The 18,627-nt window shown below is 43.7% G+C and overlaps 1 protein-coding gene across 3 annotated transcripts in view; it reads left to right on the top strand.

Annotated features, from left to right (window-relative positions):
- arhgap24 (Rho GTPase activating protein 24) overlaps positions 1–18,627 on the top strand; it is a 255,642-nt gene that overhangs the window by 34,737 nt on the left and 202,278 nt on the right. For 2 of the 3 annotated variants that reach the window (XM_037546000.1, XM_037545995.1), the window contains exon 3: positions 5,253–5,408. In XM_037546000.1, the coding sequence (XP_037401897.1) occupies positions 5,259–5,408 (150 nt within the window). In that variant the 5' untranslated portion in view covers positions 5,253–5,258. The remainder of the gene's footprint in view (positions 1–5,252; positions 5,409–18,627) is intronic. The other variant, XM_037545996.1, reaches the window with a different exon arrangement.

Here is an 18,627-nt window from a genome sequence, read left to right as displayed (position 1 = left end):
GTCCATCTGTTTCTCTGATACTCTGTTACCCTGTTCTTCAGTGGTCAGGACCCCCATGGACCCTCACGGAGCAGGTACTGTTTGGGTGGTGGGTCATTCTCAGCACTGCAGTGACACTGACGTGGTGGTGGTGTGTTAGTGTGTGTTGCGCTGGTATGAGTGGATCAGACACAGCAGTGCTGCTGGAGTTTTTAAATACTGTGTCCACTCACTGTCCACTCTATTAGACACTCCTACCTCATTGGTCCACCTTGTAGGTGTAAAGTCAGAGATGACAGCTCATCTGCTGCTGCACAGTTTGTGTTGGTCATCCTCTAGTCCTTCATCAGTGGTCACAGGACGCTGCCCACAGGACGCTGCCCACAGGACGCTGCTGGGTGGATATTTTTGGTTGGTGGACTATTCTCAGTCCAGCAGCGACACTGAGGTGTTTAGAAACTCCAGCAGCACTGCTGTGTCTGATCCACTCAGACCAGCACAACGCACACTAACACACCACCACCATGTCAGTGTTACTGCAGTGCTGAGAATGACCCACCACCCAAACAGTACCTGCTCTGTGAGGGTCCATGGGGGTCCTGACCACTGAAGAACAGGGTAAACAGGGGCTAGCAATAAAATGAACAATGATCATAGGAACAAGGAGGTGGTCATAATGTTATGCTTGATATCTCTCTGTGTGTGTGTATATATATATATATATATAGTTTAAATAGATAATGATAAAATGCTTGTAAATGAAATGCCTGAATGTAAATGTCTGAAAACCTCCCTTTATTATGAGGTGAGGCGTGAGCTATTCAGAGGGCCCCTGTTGTGCACACATGAACATTTATGTGTGTGTATGAATGTGTAGGTGGCTTTTTGTGTGTTGGTGTTTTCGCGCGAGTATATATAAGTATAAGGGTGCTGTATGTATGTATGTATGTATGTATGTGTGTATGTATGTATGTATGTATGTATGTATGTATGTGTGTATGTATGTAATGGCAGTAGATCAGAGAGGGTGTCCTGACCGCAGCTCTGCACTTGTTGGACAGATGAATGGAACAGTGCTAGACTAACACATCTGGAGCTCATCAAAGCTGGTGCAGTCGTCTTACACCGTGCACTACACTTCTGCTTCAGTATGGGCGACAACGTGGCAGCACAGCTGCACCGACTGCTAAACAGCCTCTAGTGTTAAAAAAACAGTGCAGACCAAATGTAAAACATCTCCGTCCCGAAGGTCCTAAAAACACAGCGATTTTACTGTAGGGTTATTTATCAGACTAGTAATTCTTACCTGAACTGTGTGACTGTGTTATCTATTACAGCACCGCAGTTTCTATGAAAACAGGATCGGATTAGTACTCATGCTCAACACTCAGGTCCTCAGTTTGGATCAGAGGGCAAGACTGAGAGACTGTGAGACAGAGGTTGTGAGGCTGAAGGATTATGAGAAAGTGAGTCTGAGGGGTTGTGAGGCTGTAAGGCTGAGAGATTATGAGGCTGTGAAACTAAAAGGTTGTGAGGTTGTGGGCTTGTAAGTCTTTGAGGCTGAGAAGTTGTGAGGCTGTAAGGCTGAAAGACTGTGAGTTTGTAAACTTGAGAGATTGAGGCTGCAAGACTGTCATACTATGAGGGTGTGAGGCTTATATGATGTAAGGCTGTGAGATAATGAGCTCTGAGACTGTGAAGCTGAGTGTGAGGTTGCCATGCTGTGAGGCTGATTGCTTGTGAGGCTGAGTGTTTGTGAGGTTGCAATGCTGTGAGGCTGAGTGTGTGTGAGGTTGCCATGCTGTGAGGCTGATTGCTTGTGAGGCTGAGTGTTTGTGAGGTTGCAATGCTGTGAGGCTGTGTGTGTGTGAGGTTGCCATGCTGTGAGGCTGATTGCTTGTGAGGCTGAGTGTTTGTGAGGTTGCAATGCTGTGAGGCTGAGTGCTTGTGAGGTTGCCATGCTGTGAGGCTGAGTGTTTGTGAGATTGCCATGCTGTGAGGCTGAGTGTTTGTGAGGCTGAGTGTGTGTGAGGTTGCAATGCTGTAAGGCTGAGTGCTTGTGAGGTTGCCATGCTGTGAGGCTGAGTGTTTGTGAGGTTGCCATGCTGTGAGGCTGAGTGTTTGTGAGATTGCCATGCTGTGAGGCTGAGTGTTTGTGAGGCTGAGTGTGTGTGAGGTTGCAATGCTGTGAGGCTGAGTGCTTGTGAGGTTGCCATGCTGTGAGGCTGAGTGTTTGTGAGATTGCCATGCTGTGAGGCTGAGTGTTTGTGAGGCTGAGTGTGTGTGAGGTTGCAATGCTGTGAGGCCGAGTGCTTGTCAGATTGCCATGCTGTGAGGCTGATTGCTTGTGAGGCTGAGTGTGTGTGAGGTTGCCATGCTGTGAGGCTGAGTGCTTGTGAGGTTGCCATGCTGTGAGGCTGAGTGTTTGTGAGGTTGCAATGCTGTGAGGCTGAGTGCTTGTGAGGTTGCCATGCTGTGAGGCTGAGTGTTTGTGAGGTTGCCATGCTGTGAGGCTGAGTGTTTGTGAGGTTGCCGTGCTGTGAGGCTGAGTGTTTGTGAGGTTGCCGTGCTGTGAGGCTGAGTGTTTGTGAGGTTGCCATGCTGTGAGGCTCAGGGTGCTCAATCAGATCTTCACAGCAGTGTTCAACATCTAGAGTAAAGCCTTCCCAGAAGGGTAGAGGCTGTTACTGCAGCACAGACTCACTACTAACACCTTCATCTCAGAGGAAACTCTGGAGTCGACAGAAATAGCAGCAGTGTATGAGGTTAGAAGATGACTGGCTTTTGTGAAAGGAGGAATTCATGGTAAAATATTGGCTTCGGTCTTTATATGCGCAGTATCAAAGTCTGAATGGTGGAGGAGACAGGAGGATGATTTTTGGCATGTTCTAGTACAGATTTTGGAGGCGCTCCTACATCTGCTCTGTCTGAATTCTTAATGTGGCCTTAGAGAGCGAGATGGAGAGAATCAGAGACAAAGGCAGAGATTTAGCTTAATCCTTGACCTCTAAAAAGTGCTGAGAATACAAAATTCTGCTCTCTCGCTCTTTTGAAATGCATTTCCAACAGATACTTTCAATTCGTCCAAATACATCCTAATTATAAACGTCCCAAGGACAGAAGAAGGTGACTCGAGGACACGGCGCTCTCCTGTAGCTCTGTATTAAATATATATGTCAGAGATTTTCTTCAGCAACAAAAGAAAAAAACACCTGCTTCCACTAACTGGCCACTTTATTAGAAACACCCACCTTGTGCTTCCACTAACTGGCCACTTTATTAGAAACACCCACCTTGTACTTCCACTCACTGGCCACTTTATTAGAAACACCCACCTTGTGCTTCCACTAACTGGCCACTTTATTAGAAACACCCACCTTGTGCTTCCACTAACTGGCCACTTTATTAGAAACACCCACCTTGTACTTCCACTCACTGGCCACTTTATTAGAAACACCCACCTTGTGCTTCCACTCACTGGCCACTTTATTAGAAACACCCACCTTGTGCTTCCACTAACTGGCCACTTTATTAGAAACACCCACCTTGTGCTTCCACTAACTGGCCACTTTATTAGAAACACCCACCTTGTACTTCCACTCACTGGCCACTTTATTAAAAACACCCATTTTCTGCTTCCACTCCTGGCCACTTTATTAGAAACACCCACCTTCTGCTTCCACTCACTGGCCACTTTATTAGAAACACCCACCTTGTGCTTCCACTCACTGGCCACTTTATTAGAAACACCCACCTTGTGCTTCCACTCACTGGCCACTTTATTAGAAACACCCACCTTGTGCTTCCACTCACTGGCCACTTTATTAGAAACACCCACCTTGTGCTTCCACTCACTGGCCACTTTATTAGAAACACCCACCTTGTGCTTCCACTAACTGGCCACTTTATTAGAAACACTCACCTTGTTCTTCCACTAACCGGCCACTTTATTAGAAACGCCTACCTTGTGCTTCCACTAACTGGCCACTTTATTAGAAACACTCACCTTGTTCTTCCACTCACTGGCCACTTTATTAAAAACACCCACCTTGTGCTTCCACTAACTGGCCACTTTATTAGAAACACTCACCTTGTTCTTCCACTCACTGGCCACTTTATTAAAAACACCCACCTTGTGCTTCCACTAACTGGCCACTTTATTAGAAACACCCACCTTGTGCTTCCACTAACTGGCCACTTTATTAGAAACACTCACCTTGTTCTTCCACTCACTGGCCACTTTATTAAAAACACCCACCTTGTGCTTCCACTAACTGGCCACTTTATTAGAAACACCCACCTTGTGCTTCCACTCACTGTCCACTTTATTAGAAACACCCACCTTGTGCTTCCACTCACTGGCCACTTTATTAGAAACACCCATTTTCTGCTTCCACTCCTGGCCACTTTATTAGAAACACCTACCTTGTGCTTCCACTCACTGGCCACTTTATTAGAAACACCTACCTTGTGCTTCCACTCACTGGCCACTTTATTAGAAACACCTACATTGTGCTTCCACTAACCGGCCACTTTATTAGAAACACCTACCTTATGCTTCCACTAACTGGCCACTTTATTAGAAACACCCACCTTGTGCTTCTACTCTCTGACCATCTGGTCAAACTACTATTGTTTTTGTTAATATTTATTGCACTTATGTGAAAAATGACAAATATTCAATTCATATTTCTAATTAAAAAACTAATCATAGAATTGTTTGAGAACCTTGAGGCTAAAGCTTTAGCAAAAGCTTGAAAACCGGTGCTGTGTGAGTCTGTTTTAGATGTCATAGCTTTAGCCATTAGCTGATGGAGCTACTTGAAACAAGAACCCTCTGCATTCTTAAATGGTTCTCTATGAGGTTAAATGGTTCTTCGGCTTGACGGAGAATGTGTTGTGTATGGTTCTATATAGAACCTTTCTGAAATGGATTCTATATCCCACCCAAAAGGGTTGTCCTGTTGTCAGAGGCTTGGCATCGTAACAATAGAAGAATCTTTTTTTGGTGCTAAATAGGACCCTTTTTGAAAAGGTTCTACACTGAATCATATACGACACTTCCTTCATCTGAAGAACCCTTTAATGATGCTTATCATGCAAAAGGTGCTTTGAGTGTTTATGGTTCTATATAGAACCATTTTTTTACTGAAGAACCATCATTTTTTAGTGTGCAGTGGCTGTTACTGCAACAAACTTCTAATAGTAAATCTTGGCAGACTCTCGGACACACTGTGCACTAATGTGATTAAACTGATTGGTTCTCTGTGCAGCAGGTGATGGAGGAGGCCGGGCTGAAGCCTCAGGTACTGCGCCGCGGTTGGCTGAGGAAGCAGGGCGGCTTCGTGAAGACGTGGCACTCGCGCTGGTTCGTCCTGAGAGGAGATCAGCTCTACTACTACAGAGACGAGGACGAGACCAAAGCTCTGGTAGGACAGCTCAGTAACTTACACACATCATCCTGGACACATTCGGTCCCCACAAAGAGTTAAAAACGTAGACACATGCATGTCTCCAGATGAAAAGATGGTTCTTCAAGGGTTCTTTAGTAAAGGCAATAGTTCTATTTAAAACCATGCCTTCTATGTAGAACCACTTCATGACTGATTGCGAGGTGAAATGGTTCTTCAGATTGACGGCGAATGTGTAGTGTGTATGGTTCTAAATAGAACCTTTTTGGAAATGCTTATATAGCAGCAAAGGGTTCTTCTTCACTCTTAAAAAAAGTGGTGAATAAGGAAAATTGTTCTATGTAGAACCACAAACACGATTTGCATGATTTAAAGAGGTCTTTACGTTGTGAAATGCTTCTTCAGATTGATGCAGAATGTGCTCTAGATCATTCTATATAGCACCCAAAAGGGTTCTTCTCTTGTTATGATGTCAAGCTTGTAACAACAGAAGAACCCTTTTGGTGCTATATTTTCAAAATCTTTTCAAAAGGTTCTATATAGAACCATCTATAGCACTTTCATGCACATTCTCTATCAATCTGAAGAACCTTTTCATGATGTAAAGAACCCTTTTAAAGGATTCTTTGAGAGTTCATGGTGCTATATAGAACCACTTTCTTTAATAAAGAACCCTCTTTTTTAAGTGTGCATTGAACCATTGTCAATGTTTTATATAAAATCCATAAAACACATTTTCCATCAATGTGAAGAACGATCTCATGTTCTATGTGGAACGTATGGATCCAAATAGAGCCACTGCCTGTGCTAAAGAACCCTTGAAGAAGGACTTCACCCACGCAGCTGGAGATCCTTCACTGTTGACACTGGTGTCGTGTCTTTTTCAGTCAGTGAGTTTGAGAATTCCCTCTGCAGCTACCCGAGTGAGGGTTGACTGTGATGTTTTGCCCCCAGCAACACGGCTGGGTGCTGTTTTTCCAGATGGTACCTTAATGGACTCATAGTGGAATTATATTTCAGCACCGAGCCGTGACCTCAACCCCCTGAACGCCTTTGGGATAACCTGCAACATCTATTGTGATCCAAGCCCTCTCCTCCAACATGCACCTTTCAAGGGAATAACATCTGGCTTAATAACCAGAACTCGTTTCTCAGAATCTCAGCTGCCTGTACACTCTCAGAAATACAGGTACTAGACTGCCACTGGGTCAGTTCCCCTCTGGTCACTGGGGTGGGACCCTCAAGGCTCCATCTCAGTGCCTTTAGTCAGGGAACATAACTGAACCATAATCCACTGAGATGATCTGTTCTAAGCTGGACTGACTCCACACCCCCCGCCTCGCCTCGCCTCCAGGCTTTTACTCTACTGCTCTGTTTTAAAACATTCGGTTATGAAAAGGAACAAATACCAACTTTTCACCTGGAGAACCTGATTTAAGCTCCACAATCAGACCTTAGAACCACTGCTGGAGCTTTGAGGAACATTTACACTGTTAGTATCCTGATGAAGGAGAAACGGACCTGAACAGAACCTTCATTACTAACCGTGCATAATGAGGTCCTTTTGACCAGGAGCACTGTGTACAGACATGATTTGGCCACAAAGTTGAAAAATTGAAATCTGAATTTAGAAATTCCTAATAAAACACAGCTTTACTCATGTGAATGAATTGTTTTGGTGTTTGAAATGTGTTTACTAAAGTCTTAGGGTCACAAAAAGTAGTGTAACGTATGAATAAAATAAATTTCCACTTTCCAAACCTGCTGCTGCCGATGTGGACTGAATGAAGAATGAAGGGTTTCCGGCGTGACGGTCAGTCCTTAGTGATCTCCTGAGCGTCCGTCGGTCAGTTTCACACAGAATGTAGACGGACACACGAATCCAGCAGCTCCACACGGTGAGAGGCAGGTGACGTGTATCTCAGCCCCTCTTCACAGGCTCATAACTCCGGATGTGAGTCTCGTAGGATCTCGTGATGAGATGGAATGGAAAGGGTGGCTCTACGGATTCAGGAAGGGATTGAACTGGATTTCTGAGCTGGACCATCACAAAGACATTAATAGAAACATCCAGTTTGTCACGCTTGGCCATTTGTTGACCCCAGGTTAATGCCCAAGGTTTTAGAATGGGATATCCAACAAGCTCATATAGAAGCCATGTGTCCACATACATTTGGCCATACAGTGTATCTGAAAAGGTTGGTGGATTATTATTTTTATTATTTTTACAGAATTTAGTTTGAATTTTACAGAATTAGAACTGAAGATATTTTAGACAGACAGACAGACTGAATTACAAAATGCATTAAACGTCTACCAGACGTGCAAATATTATCACTGCAAAATGAAATAAAGTGCAGTGTAAAATTATCTATATATACAAATAATAAACATACAATATATAAACTAGTTAAAGAACAGTGTTTTATCTCATTATGCTGTTTAGGCGAAGTGACATAATTACATGATTGCATAATTACTTTACAGCAATTCAGTTACATTTGGAATGAATCTGCATTCTGTATGAACAGGTTTGAGTCTCCTGAAGACGTGTGTTTATTGTAGCCTGTGCTCTGCTCTGCATGCCCTTCCTCCTCCTCCTCCTCCTCCTCGTCCTTCTCCTCCTCGTCCTGCTGTCTCCAAGCTGTAATGTATGTGTTTAGTGCCCTTTAAGGCGAGTTCTGAGCCCACAGGCTTAATCCAACTCAACAGTATCGTATAACAGCTCACCACGCCGCGCTTTGAATAGGGCCTTGGCGCTGCTACCGCAGGACACCGAATATCTTAAATATGTGTCTTAAAGCAAACAGAAGACTTTGAAGGTTCAAAGTCTTCATATTTTACCTGTGGAACGCGCAGCATGGGGTAATCTGAGATTTAGACGTTCTGTTACACGTCGTTCGTTAAAACAGGTGGAGGGAGGGTGAGGAAGGTCACTCTTACAGAAAAGTCACACCCTTCACACGTGAGATGTGCAGAAACCACGTGGGGCTTTTTAAGGGCAGATTCTAAACTAAAGATTCAGTCTCGTACCGTATTTACGTTTTTGATTATAATCTAAAATTGAAATGTTGTCGTAGCCTTGCTTTGCAGAAACATCGTCTCATTGGCACATTTTTAAATGAATAATCATAAGCTTCATTTATTTATTGCTGATCAGCTTCATCGTCTGTTCTTAAAGTACTTTGACTGCCACCAATATAAAAAAATCGTTGTTGTTATTTTACATACAAAGGCAATATATACATTTGGACCCAGCCTTGTCTCGGCCTCCGCATCATTTGGACTCGGCCTTGTCTCGGCCTCCGCATCATTTGGACCCGGCCTTGTCTCGGCCTCCGCATCATTTGGACCCGGCCTTTTCTCGGCCTCCGCATCATTTGGACCCGGCCTTGTCTCGGCCTCCGCATCATTTGGACCCGGACTTTTCTCGGCCTCCGCATCATTTGGACCCGGCCTTGTCTCGGCCTCCGCATCATTTGGACCCGGACTTTTCTCGGCCTCCGCATCATTTGGACCCGGCCTTGTCTCGGCCTCCGCATCATTTGGACTCGGCCTTGTCTCGGCCTCCGCATCATTTGGACCCGGCCTTGTCTCGGCCTCCGCATCATTTGGACCCGGCCTTGTCTCGGCCTCCGCATCATTTGGACTCGGCTTGGCTCGGCCTCCGCATCATTTGGACCCGGACTTTTCTCGGCCTCCGCATCATTTGGACCCGGCCTTATCTCGGCCTCCGCATCATTTGGACCCGGCCTTGTCTCGGCCTCCGCATCATTTGGACCCGGCCTTGTCTCGGCCTCCGCATCATTTGGACCCGGCCTTGTCTCGGCCTCCACATCATTTGGACTTGGTCTCCACATCATTTGGACTATATGTGTATATATATTTAGTTAACATTGATACTGGACACTTCCCTCACAGCAGACCACCTGGCTAGTGGCCCCCAGGTTATTTGAATCTGAGACCCCAGTTCACACGGGGAAAGGAAAGTTTGTTTGAGGAGGTAATTGATCTTTCCATGATGACTCAACTGAGATGCCGTAATGTTATAACTGAATAATAAAGTGGAATTGTGTTTAGTTTTATATTTAGATGACTTTAGGGCGTGATTCTGAATCATTTTTAGAGAAGAACCTCACCATCATTTAATTAAATCCTCACAGCAATGTTCAACATCTAGTGTAACACCTTCTCAGAAGAGTAGAGGCCGTCACTGCAGCACAGACTCACTAACACCTTCATCTCAGAAGAAACTCTGGGAACTTCCAGACAGAAAGTGAAGCTCCTCCTCAGAAGCAGATTCTGGAGCTGCTAGAACTGCAGTCGTTTCCCTGATCCTGTCTCTCTGCCGGTTGCTATTGTTCCAGACGTTCCGAAGCTCTAATCAGCAGCAGGGGTGCTTTACAGTCCGATGTAAAGTGGACAGAAAGCCGAGCTGTGGATGGAGGCTGTTATGACAGTTTTGATGGTACAACAGCCAACGTCTAAACATGAAAGAGCAGTTTTGTGATTTAGAATATTGTTTGATTGCTGCTTCTAATCTGTTCCATATGACTAAGCTGGAGTCAGTAACCCGGCAGATGCTGTGTGGTTTCTACGGCAACAGTCTCTGAACACAACAACAACAAAAGACAAAGCAAGAAAAGGGGCAGATGGTGAAAAACCGCCGACATCACTCCAGAGAGATTCAGCCGAGATTCTGACCATGTTTTGACTAACTTTTAATGACTGAGGCCTGGAAGAGAGGGGGACAGAGAGGGGGACAGAGAGAGGGAGAGGGGGAGAGAGAGAGGGGGAGGGAGAGAGGGGGGGGGGAGAGAGGGGGGGAGAGAGAGGGGGAGAGAGAGGGGACAGAGAGAGGGAGAGGGGGAGAGAGAGAGGGGGGGAGAGAGAGGGGGGGAGAGAGAGGGGGAGAGAGAGAGAGACAGAGAGAGTGATGGAGAGAAAAAGGACAGAGGAAAAGAAAAAGAGAGACTGATGGAAATCATGTAAGCGCCACAATCAGACCTTAAACCACTGCTGGAGCTTTGAGGGAACATCTACACTGTTTGGACCTCGATGAAGGAGAAATGGACCAGAACAGAACCTTCATTACTAACCATGTAGAATCTTAAGACGCTTCTGTTTAGATGTTTTATTAATTTAGTTTTGTTTATTTTTCCTTAAAGCACCGTGAATTGATGTCATGAAACGTGTCCTATATAAATAAAAACATGCTCTGTGTTCCTCTCAGGCGGCAGTGACACCCAGCAGGACTCGGAGTGACCGCGGTCATCTGAGTTAACCCTTTACTCACCAGCGCACTCACCACAACGCTGCGTAGGAGAGACTGAATAATCCACAGATTAACATCTCCGAGCTCTTCTTCAAGGGTTCTAGTAACGACAATGGTTCTAGAGAGTAGCTTGCTGATAATGGTTCTATAAAGCACCAAAAAGGGTTCTTCCGTTGTGACGAGCTCGACATTGTGACCATAACAGAACCCTTTTGATGCTCTGTAATAAACATTCTCCCTCAGTCTGAAGAACCGTTTCACCATGCAAATGAGCATTTGAGCATGCCAGTGGTCCTTTGAGTGTTCATGGTTCTATATAGAGCCACTGTTGTCACTAAAGAACCCTTGAAGAACCATCATTTTTAGAATGTACTGAATAATTCACCATAAGCGCCGATTACCTTGTAATGGGGACTCAGTGAATTATAATAGACACTGCATAATTCAGATTAGATATTGACTTCAGAAACAGACTGACTCATAAAAGAAACTGAATAATGAATTAAAAGCACTGAATAATAATAATAATAATAATAATAATAATAATAATAATAACAGTAGCAGTAACTGAATAATAGATTATATAACTAATAAGCCTAAAGTTCAAGACTAAAGCTTGTGGCTCAAATGAAGTATTATGAGCTAAAACACTTGTGTAGATGTTTTGTTTAAAATATTGATTAATTAATTGATTAAATGATTAATAAAATTCTCTAAATATGATCTTTTTTTTGCCATCACCCACCTCAAGATTTAATTTTAGGATCTTAAGATTCTTTTTTTATCTCTTTTTTAAAAAGAATTGTACGACTTTTCAGTTTAGATATTTCGCTGTTGTCAGAAGAAAACCTTGTATCTCTAGTCTTGTCATTTTTCAGTTTTCGACATCATTTGGAAAAGCCTGCTGTTCTTTACGTTGTGTGTAAGTTTCATGATGAACGGACCAAAAGAAACGGCCCAAAATGACCTGGAAAGACGTCTGGTTCCATTGACTTCCATTATAAGTAGAGTAGGTTTTTTCCTTCTCCTGTAAAGTCACCGTTTTGGAGATACGAGACTTTCTTCCCACAACAGCGATATGTAATATTTTGAGGGCAGTAAGTTGTTAAATGATTAATAATATTCTCTAATGATGTTTGTATTGCCATTTTGGTCATTACCTCAAGATTTAATCCCCACGTTAGACTTCACACTTTGACAGCAGCAGTGTGTCTGTGAGTGAACGTTGGTCCAGAGGTCTCTCATTAGCGAGCCGTGGCAGAGCCGATGCTGTTAGTGTAATAAAGCCTGATGCCCGCGTCTTGCACGCTCGGGTAAACGCAGGATATTTTAATAAGCCGACTTTGAGGTGATTAGGGAAAAAGAGGCATCTGGGGACAGAATAAGAAGAGTCCAGACTCGTCTGGCAGCTGCGTTTAACGTGTTTAATACAGGATAATCGTACAGTATCAGCTGAGTTTGTGAAGAAAGCTTGAGGGGTAGTACACACTGGACAGCTGAAGGCGTACCTCGTTTATCCACTAACTGGCCGCTTTATTAGAAACACCTATTAATAATTAATAGGGTCCTTATATACACTCTTAAAATAGATGTTTCTTCAAGGGTTCCTTAGTAAAGACAGTGGTTCTATAGAAAATCTTTAAAACCCAAAGAACCATTTGCACGCCTAACTGATTCTGTGTGCGGTGAAATTGCTCTTCAGATTAACGGAGAAGGTTTTGTTTATATTCTACACAGCGCCAAAAAAGCATCTTCTATTGCTGACATCGTAACAATACCAGGACCCTTTTTGAAGCCATTTAGAATCATTTCCATAAAAGTGCAATAGAGAACCATATGCAAAACATAAAGAACCGTTTAAATATTGAAATAGTTCTTTAGGTTCTCATGACTCCATATAGAATTGTTTTTACTAAAGAACTCATGAAGGGCCGTCTTTTTAAGCGTCTATGTGTACAATTAAAGACTTGTGGATTGTTTGCTTGTTGCTATGTCAGAGTAACGAGCTCCGCCCACTCGCTGCTCAGTCTGCTGTAAGCCCCGCCTTCTGAAGTCGGACTGAGTCATAAAACTGAGCCAATATCAGGTTCAGCTCAGTTTGGTCAGTTTGTCCAGATCAGTATTAATGTTGATTTGTTCCAGCCGGTCTGTGAAGCTTCTTACAGCCCGTTTAGTTTGGCGAATGGTGTTGGGTTCATTTCTGGCTGATTCCAGGTTGTTCAGCTGTTCTTCTGTCACAGCTGCCGACTGAAAAGCTGCTCAGTGGAGACGACAGTTTGGGAATTTAGTGTCGTCTCGTCTTCAGAGTCGGACCGAATCGGCTGTCGGTCAGATGTGGTCTTAACAGTGTCCGTTTTCTGTTTGTGGCGAAGTCAGAAGTAAAAACAGCTCGAGCGTCTCCTACAGCTGTCAGAGTCGTTGCTTAGCAACAGTGTCTCAGCGGAGTGATAGTGTTTGTGAAAAACCCGTGACGTTATGGTGAAATAACAGCAGTTAGACGCCTCTCAAACAATCAGCTTGAAAACACGTAAACACAGCATGACAAAGTTTGTGCATACCAAATTAAACTCCGTGTTGTTGATTTTCTACGTGAAGTCAAGTTACACATCCTCTTCAGGGAACTCATTTCTGCACACTGTAAAGCACAATTACTGTTCATTCACCTTATTTTGATTTCCACTAACCAACTGTCAGCCACACAGATCAGATCCGCCCACCAGTTTATCAGCCTTCCTCACGGCTTCGTTCAAGCAGCTGCTTCAAAGACCTGAAGTGTTTTTGAATGTCAGGCTCCATTTGGTGGGCTTGATGTTGGGTTAATGCAGTGGGATTCCTGTAGGGAGCCCGAGACGAGACCTGGGGAATTACTTATCAGCACTGCTTTTAAACATCACATCTCACACCTGCTTATAGAAAAGACTCTGAACACTTGTTGCTGTAGATGGTGTGGAGGTCTCCTGGTCCACAGAACCCCAGAAGTCCAGAGAAACAAAGGAGAGAAAGGTCCTGTAACACAGTAAACAGGAATTTGTGCTCTTTGACATCCCGAATTGAAGGGGCTGTGAGTCCACTTACTCTGAATGAGGACCAGCTTACGGGCCATGAGGATCATAAAAACAGGGCTTCTGTCATTTTGTCTATTTGTGAAATGCGGATTTCTGTCCTGCAACCTCCAGCTTTGATTTAAAGGTGGAAATATAATCTGGGAGAGCAACAGACTCAGCATGTGGAAAAACACGATATCCTTTAGCCACGTTTCAGTTGTTTAACTCTCAGAACCCTGCTATGGTGTACTTGGTTTAATATTTTGGTTAATTGCAATTACAAAGTATTTACATTACACAGTCACACATGCTATTTTCAGGAGACCCTCAGATACCTCATTATTTGACAGGTAAATGTTAACAGAACTATTTTATCAAAAATGTACTTTTTTTAGATTGTCTTTTTTTACTTGTAAAGATCTTGAAAACAAGTGTAAACTCAGAAATTGTTAATTGAGAAATGCTAGAAATTTGATGGTGGTTCATTTTAATCTATTATAATTGAATAAACATAAATTATCAGCATTAGGAGAGAAAAAAAACAGGGGGGAGGGGCATTTTACCCTGGGGGGCTTCTTCCTCCCAAGTTACCCTTCTACTATTTCAAAGCTTTCAATACAAAGAGAACTCGCACACAGCGTGACGGACCACCCGTTTGTTTTTAATGGCTTTTAATGTTTGTATTTGGAATTTTTCTGTCAGTGATGTAAGCGGACATAACTGAGGCCTGCAGTTTTTGGCTTTTTCACAATCATTTTTATTTCACAACAAACATCATGTGAACTGTGCAGGTTTTAATACAGTTCCTGGCTGGTTCCTAAGCAACAACAGCATCATAACTGTCAGTTACCCCGGGCTTTGTGGCCGTTGTGGCTTCAGGTGGATAATGGTTGGAGAAAACAACTTTTTTCAGTGATCTTGTGATAAATCAACTAAATACTGAGTTAGTATATAGCTCTTATCTTTATTAAGTACTCTGTGTTGTTGATATTGATAAGCCTATGAGCTACTAAAGCTGCTCTGGTGCATTTTCACCGCAGGGTTTAGTAAAAACCTTAATATCCAAACTTCTGAATGCTGGAAAACTGGAAAAGCTGAAGTAGTGTATCGTTGGGAATCTTGGCTCATTCTCTGATCCTGTTTCCTGGCCGTATATGGGAAGAGGGAACTTTATTACTCTGAAAAGTCTCAGTGTTGGAGCTAGCTGCTCTGAGGCGACACTCAGCCACTTTAGTGTATAGAACCATCTACAGCACATTCTCCTCCAAACTGAGGAACCCTTTCACGATGCGATGAACTCTTTAGTCATGAAGAAGTGACTCCAGAACTGGTGCAGGAGCATCATTTTAAAATGTAGTAGAACAATGTGAAGTAGAACACAGGAGATCATGGAAGAGACCAAGAAAGACAGAAATGGGAAGAATGAAAGAATGAAAGAAAGGACACAATGAAAAGTATGAAGAAAAAATTTATGAAAATTAAATACATAAAAGAAAGAAAGAAAGAAGATATATAATAAAAAGAAACACAGAAGGAAAGACAACAAAAAAGAAGGAAAGAGAGTATATAATGAAAAGAAAAAGAAGGAAAGAAGCAAAGATGAATAAAAAGATGGGAAGAAAGAGAGAAGGAAAGAAATGAGTCCTAATGAGAAGAAAGAGGAAACCACCATCTCTCCAGCCACCTGCTTTAAAAATTGTCGATTTTTCTGTAAATATTAATTCGCAGTTAGTTTGTGTTTGATGTCCAGAGTCGTCCGAACGTGAGCTTGACTGGAAGACAGCAGGTTCAAGTCAGTCTGACCTCAAGCTGGTCCACCACGATCCACTTCTTGGCTTGACTATTTTCAGAATTCTGAAAAGGTTCTGTTGTTTGTGTCCGGGTCTGAATAAGAAAAGCCCAGATGGTCAGTGAGCTCTCAGACCTCTGGACTCCACTGTGTGTGATTTGTGTTGGACGCATATGCGTTTGTGCTGCGCCTCTGAATGCGAAGGTCAGGCGTAACTCCAGAGGTGGGTGGCAGGCAGCTCTAACAGCCGCTTACCCACAATGCATCTGTTGTTCTGCCCTGCTGAATGAGCCCTTATGCTGCGAGGTTCCTTTTGTGGTCTGGCAGCGGAGAGGCTGGACTTTAAATGGAGAGGAACGTGCTGGACGATGTGGGCTTTACCCGAGTTTTCTGAGGATTGTGTTTCTATAATCCTCCCCAAATGTCTCCTCACGCCTTCTTTCACATGAAAGCCTCTGGGTTCTGAGGGCATCTTCACCTCCTCTTAAACCCTCTTCTAAAGGTTCTTCATAGAACATGGTCCTCATATGTTTCATCTCTAAACGCTCCGTTATCTTCATCACTGCTTCACGGCGAGTTTGTGGACTGCGGAGTTAAATAGGTACCTTTAGTTGTTTAAGGTAGATGCAAAATTGTGTCTATGCATTGGATTCTGATGATGCCACAATCGCACTGCCAGGCAACTTCAAGTTCATTGGGCAGTGACAGCAAAGCCGTAATTAATTATTAATAATTGCATTAACTGATATATTTGAGTGTCTTGGCTTGATTTTATTTGATTTGTTGCTGTAGTGATAAAAGGTCTAAACAGCTGCATTGAGTCACACTGGTGTGTTGTGCTGGCACAAGTGGATCAGACACTGCAATGCTGCTCCCTACGCTCACTGTCCACTTCATCAGCTCCACTTACTGTATAGCTGCACTCTGTAGTTCTACAGTTACATGGACCCTCACATGGACCCTCACAGAGCAGGTACTGGTTGGGTGGTGGATCATTCTCAGCACTGCAGTAACACTGTGCAGCAGCAGATGAGCTGTCATCTCTGACTTTACATCGACAAGGTGGACCGACAAGGTAGGGGTGTCTAATAGAGTGGACAGTGAGTGGACACAGTGTTTAAAACCTCCAGCAGCACTGCTGTGTCTGATCCACTCAGACCAGCACAACACACACTAACACACCACCACCACGTCAGTGTTACTGCAGTGCTGAGAATGATCCACCACCCAAACAGTACCTGCTCCGTGAGGGTCCATGGGGGTCCTGACCACTGAAGAACAGGGTAAACAGGGGCTAGCAATAAAATGAACAATGATCATAGGAACAAGGAGGTGGTCATAATGTTATGCTTGATCTCTCTCTGTATATTTAAACTATATATATATATAAAGAGGCTGATCAGTGTATAAACACAAAATAGACACAAACAGTCTGTGAGTAGTAGAAAGGATGTGCAGTGAGTTAAGTCCAGTTACAGTATGTACAGCTAAAGGAATTGAGCAGCTAATGGAAATAATTGTTTAAATTGTTTATATTGCAATAAATGTGTAAATGTGCACTGACTAGTGCAAAATGTTCTTATTCACAATTACTGTTTCCTGTCACTGGGTAAAATACACAGTTGTCATTATACATTAAAAAAAGGTATTACATGTTATTACTAGGCTACATAAGGATGTAATTACGTTGATATTCTGTTTACACTATGACAGATTTGAGTCGGTGCTTTTAACTGCAATTATTTATCAGTTTGTGTCAAAAACCAGACAAAAATGTAAAATTTGGTAAAATCTGCTTGGTATTGTAGACGTTCAGAGCGTTTCCAGATGTTTTGCTTTACAATTGAAATGTAACTATCTCATTTCAACTTGTTATAGCATGGTAATAACCAGCTACATGCACGTTTGATTTGCACTGGGTATAAACAGGTTCTCTGAAGTTTTGGTTTGATTTGCTGTAAAAAGCGAGAGACGCTGTATTTTTGTCGTGTGTCTGTAAGTGTGGCTGACCTGAAAAAGGCTTTATGCTTATTGATCTTGATCGTCTCACTAAAGGCTGAAGGCTTGCTGTAGGAATAACACTGAGTGGATGTTCAGGAGGACCTGATTAGGTCCTGGGTGGCTGATAAATCACGGTGGGGTCTGTAATGATGCTGGCCTGGTTCTGCAGGTGCTTTATGTGTATTTATAGCGGAGTCTCAGACTCTCGAGGGAATTACAGTATCGTTAGTCTACAGGACGAGGCCACAAAACACTACCAGCCCAGCCTCCATCTCTACAGACCCGAATCTCACGCTGAGGCTCAGAGAGGAAACCCTGAGAGGACGAGGGACGGTTTTACAAACGTGGCCTGCGATAACAGTCGGAGTGTCGCTGTCGTCTCACAGAGCGAGGAGAAGAGGAGAGGAGAGGAAAACTAACTAGAGGAAGAAAAATGACTAGTTAGAGAGAAAGAATGAATGAATTAGACAGAGAGAGAGAAGAGGAATGAAGTGAGACAGAGGGAGAGAGAAGAGGAATGAAGTGAGACAGAGAGAGAGAGAGAAGAGGAATGAAGTGAGACAGAGGGAGAGAGAGAAGAGGAATGAAGTGAGACAGAGGGAGAGAGAAGAGGAATGAAGTGAGACAGAGGAAGAGAGAGAAGAGGAATGAAGTGAGACAGAGAGAGAGAGAGAGAGAGAGAGAGAGAGGGAGGGAGGGAGGGAGAGAGGGAGGGAGGGAGGGAGGGACAGAGAGAGAGAGAGAGAGAGAGAGAGAGAGAGAGAGAGAGAGAGAGAGAGGGAGGGAGAGAGGGAGGGAGAGAGGGAGGGAGGGAGGGAGAGAGGGAGGGAGAGAGGGAGGGAGGGAGGGAGAGAGAGAGAGAGAGAGAGAGAGAGAGAGGAGGACTGAAGTGAGACAGAGGGAGAGAGAGAAGAGGAATGAAGTGAGACAGAGAGAGAGAGAGAGAGAGAGAGAGAGGAGGACTGAAGTGAGACAGAGGGAGAGAGAGAAGAGGAATGAAGTGAGACGGAGAGAGAGAGAGAGAGAGAGAGAAGAGGAATGAAGTGAGACGGAGAGAGAGAGAGAGAGAGAGAGAGGAGGACTGAAGTGAGACAGAGGAAGAGAGAGAAGAGGAATGAAGTGAGACAG

Source organism: Pygocentrus nattereri, chromosome 16, assembly GCF_015220715.1.
Source record: "Pygocentrus nattereri isolate fPygNat1 chromosome 16, fPygNat1.pri, whole genome shotgun sequence".
Classification (NCBI taxonomy): domain Eukaryota; kingdom Metazoa; phylum Chordata; class Actinopteri; order Characiformes; family Serrasalmidae; genus Pygocentrus; species Pygocentrus nattereri.
This window is presented reverse-complemented; position numbering and strand designations above follow the sequence as displayed.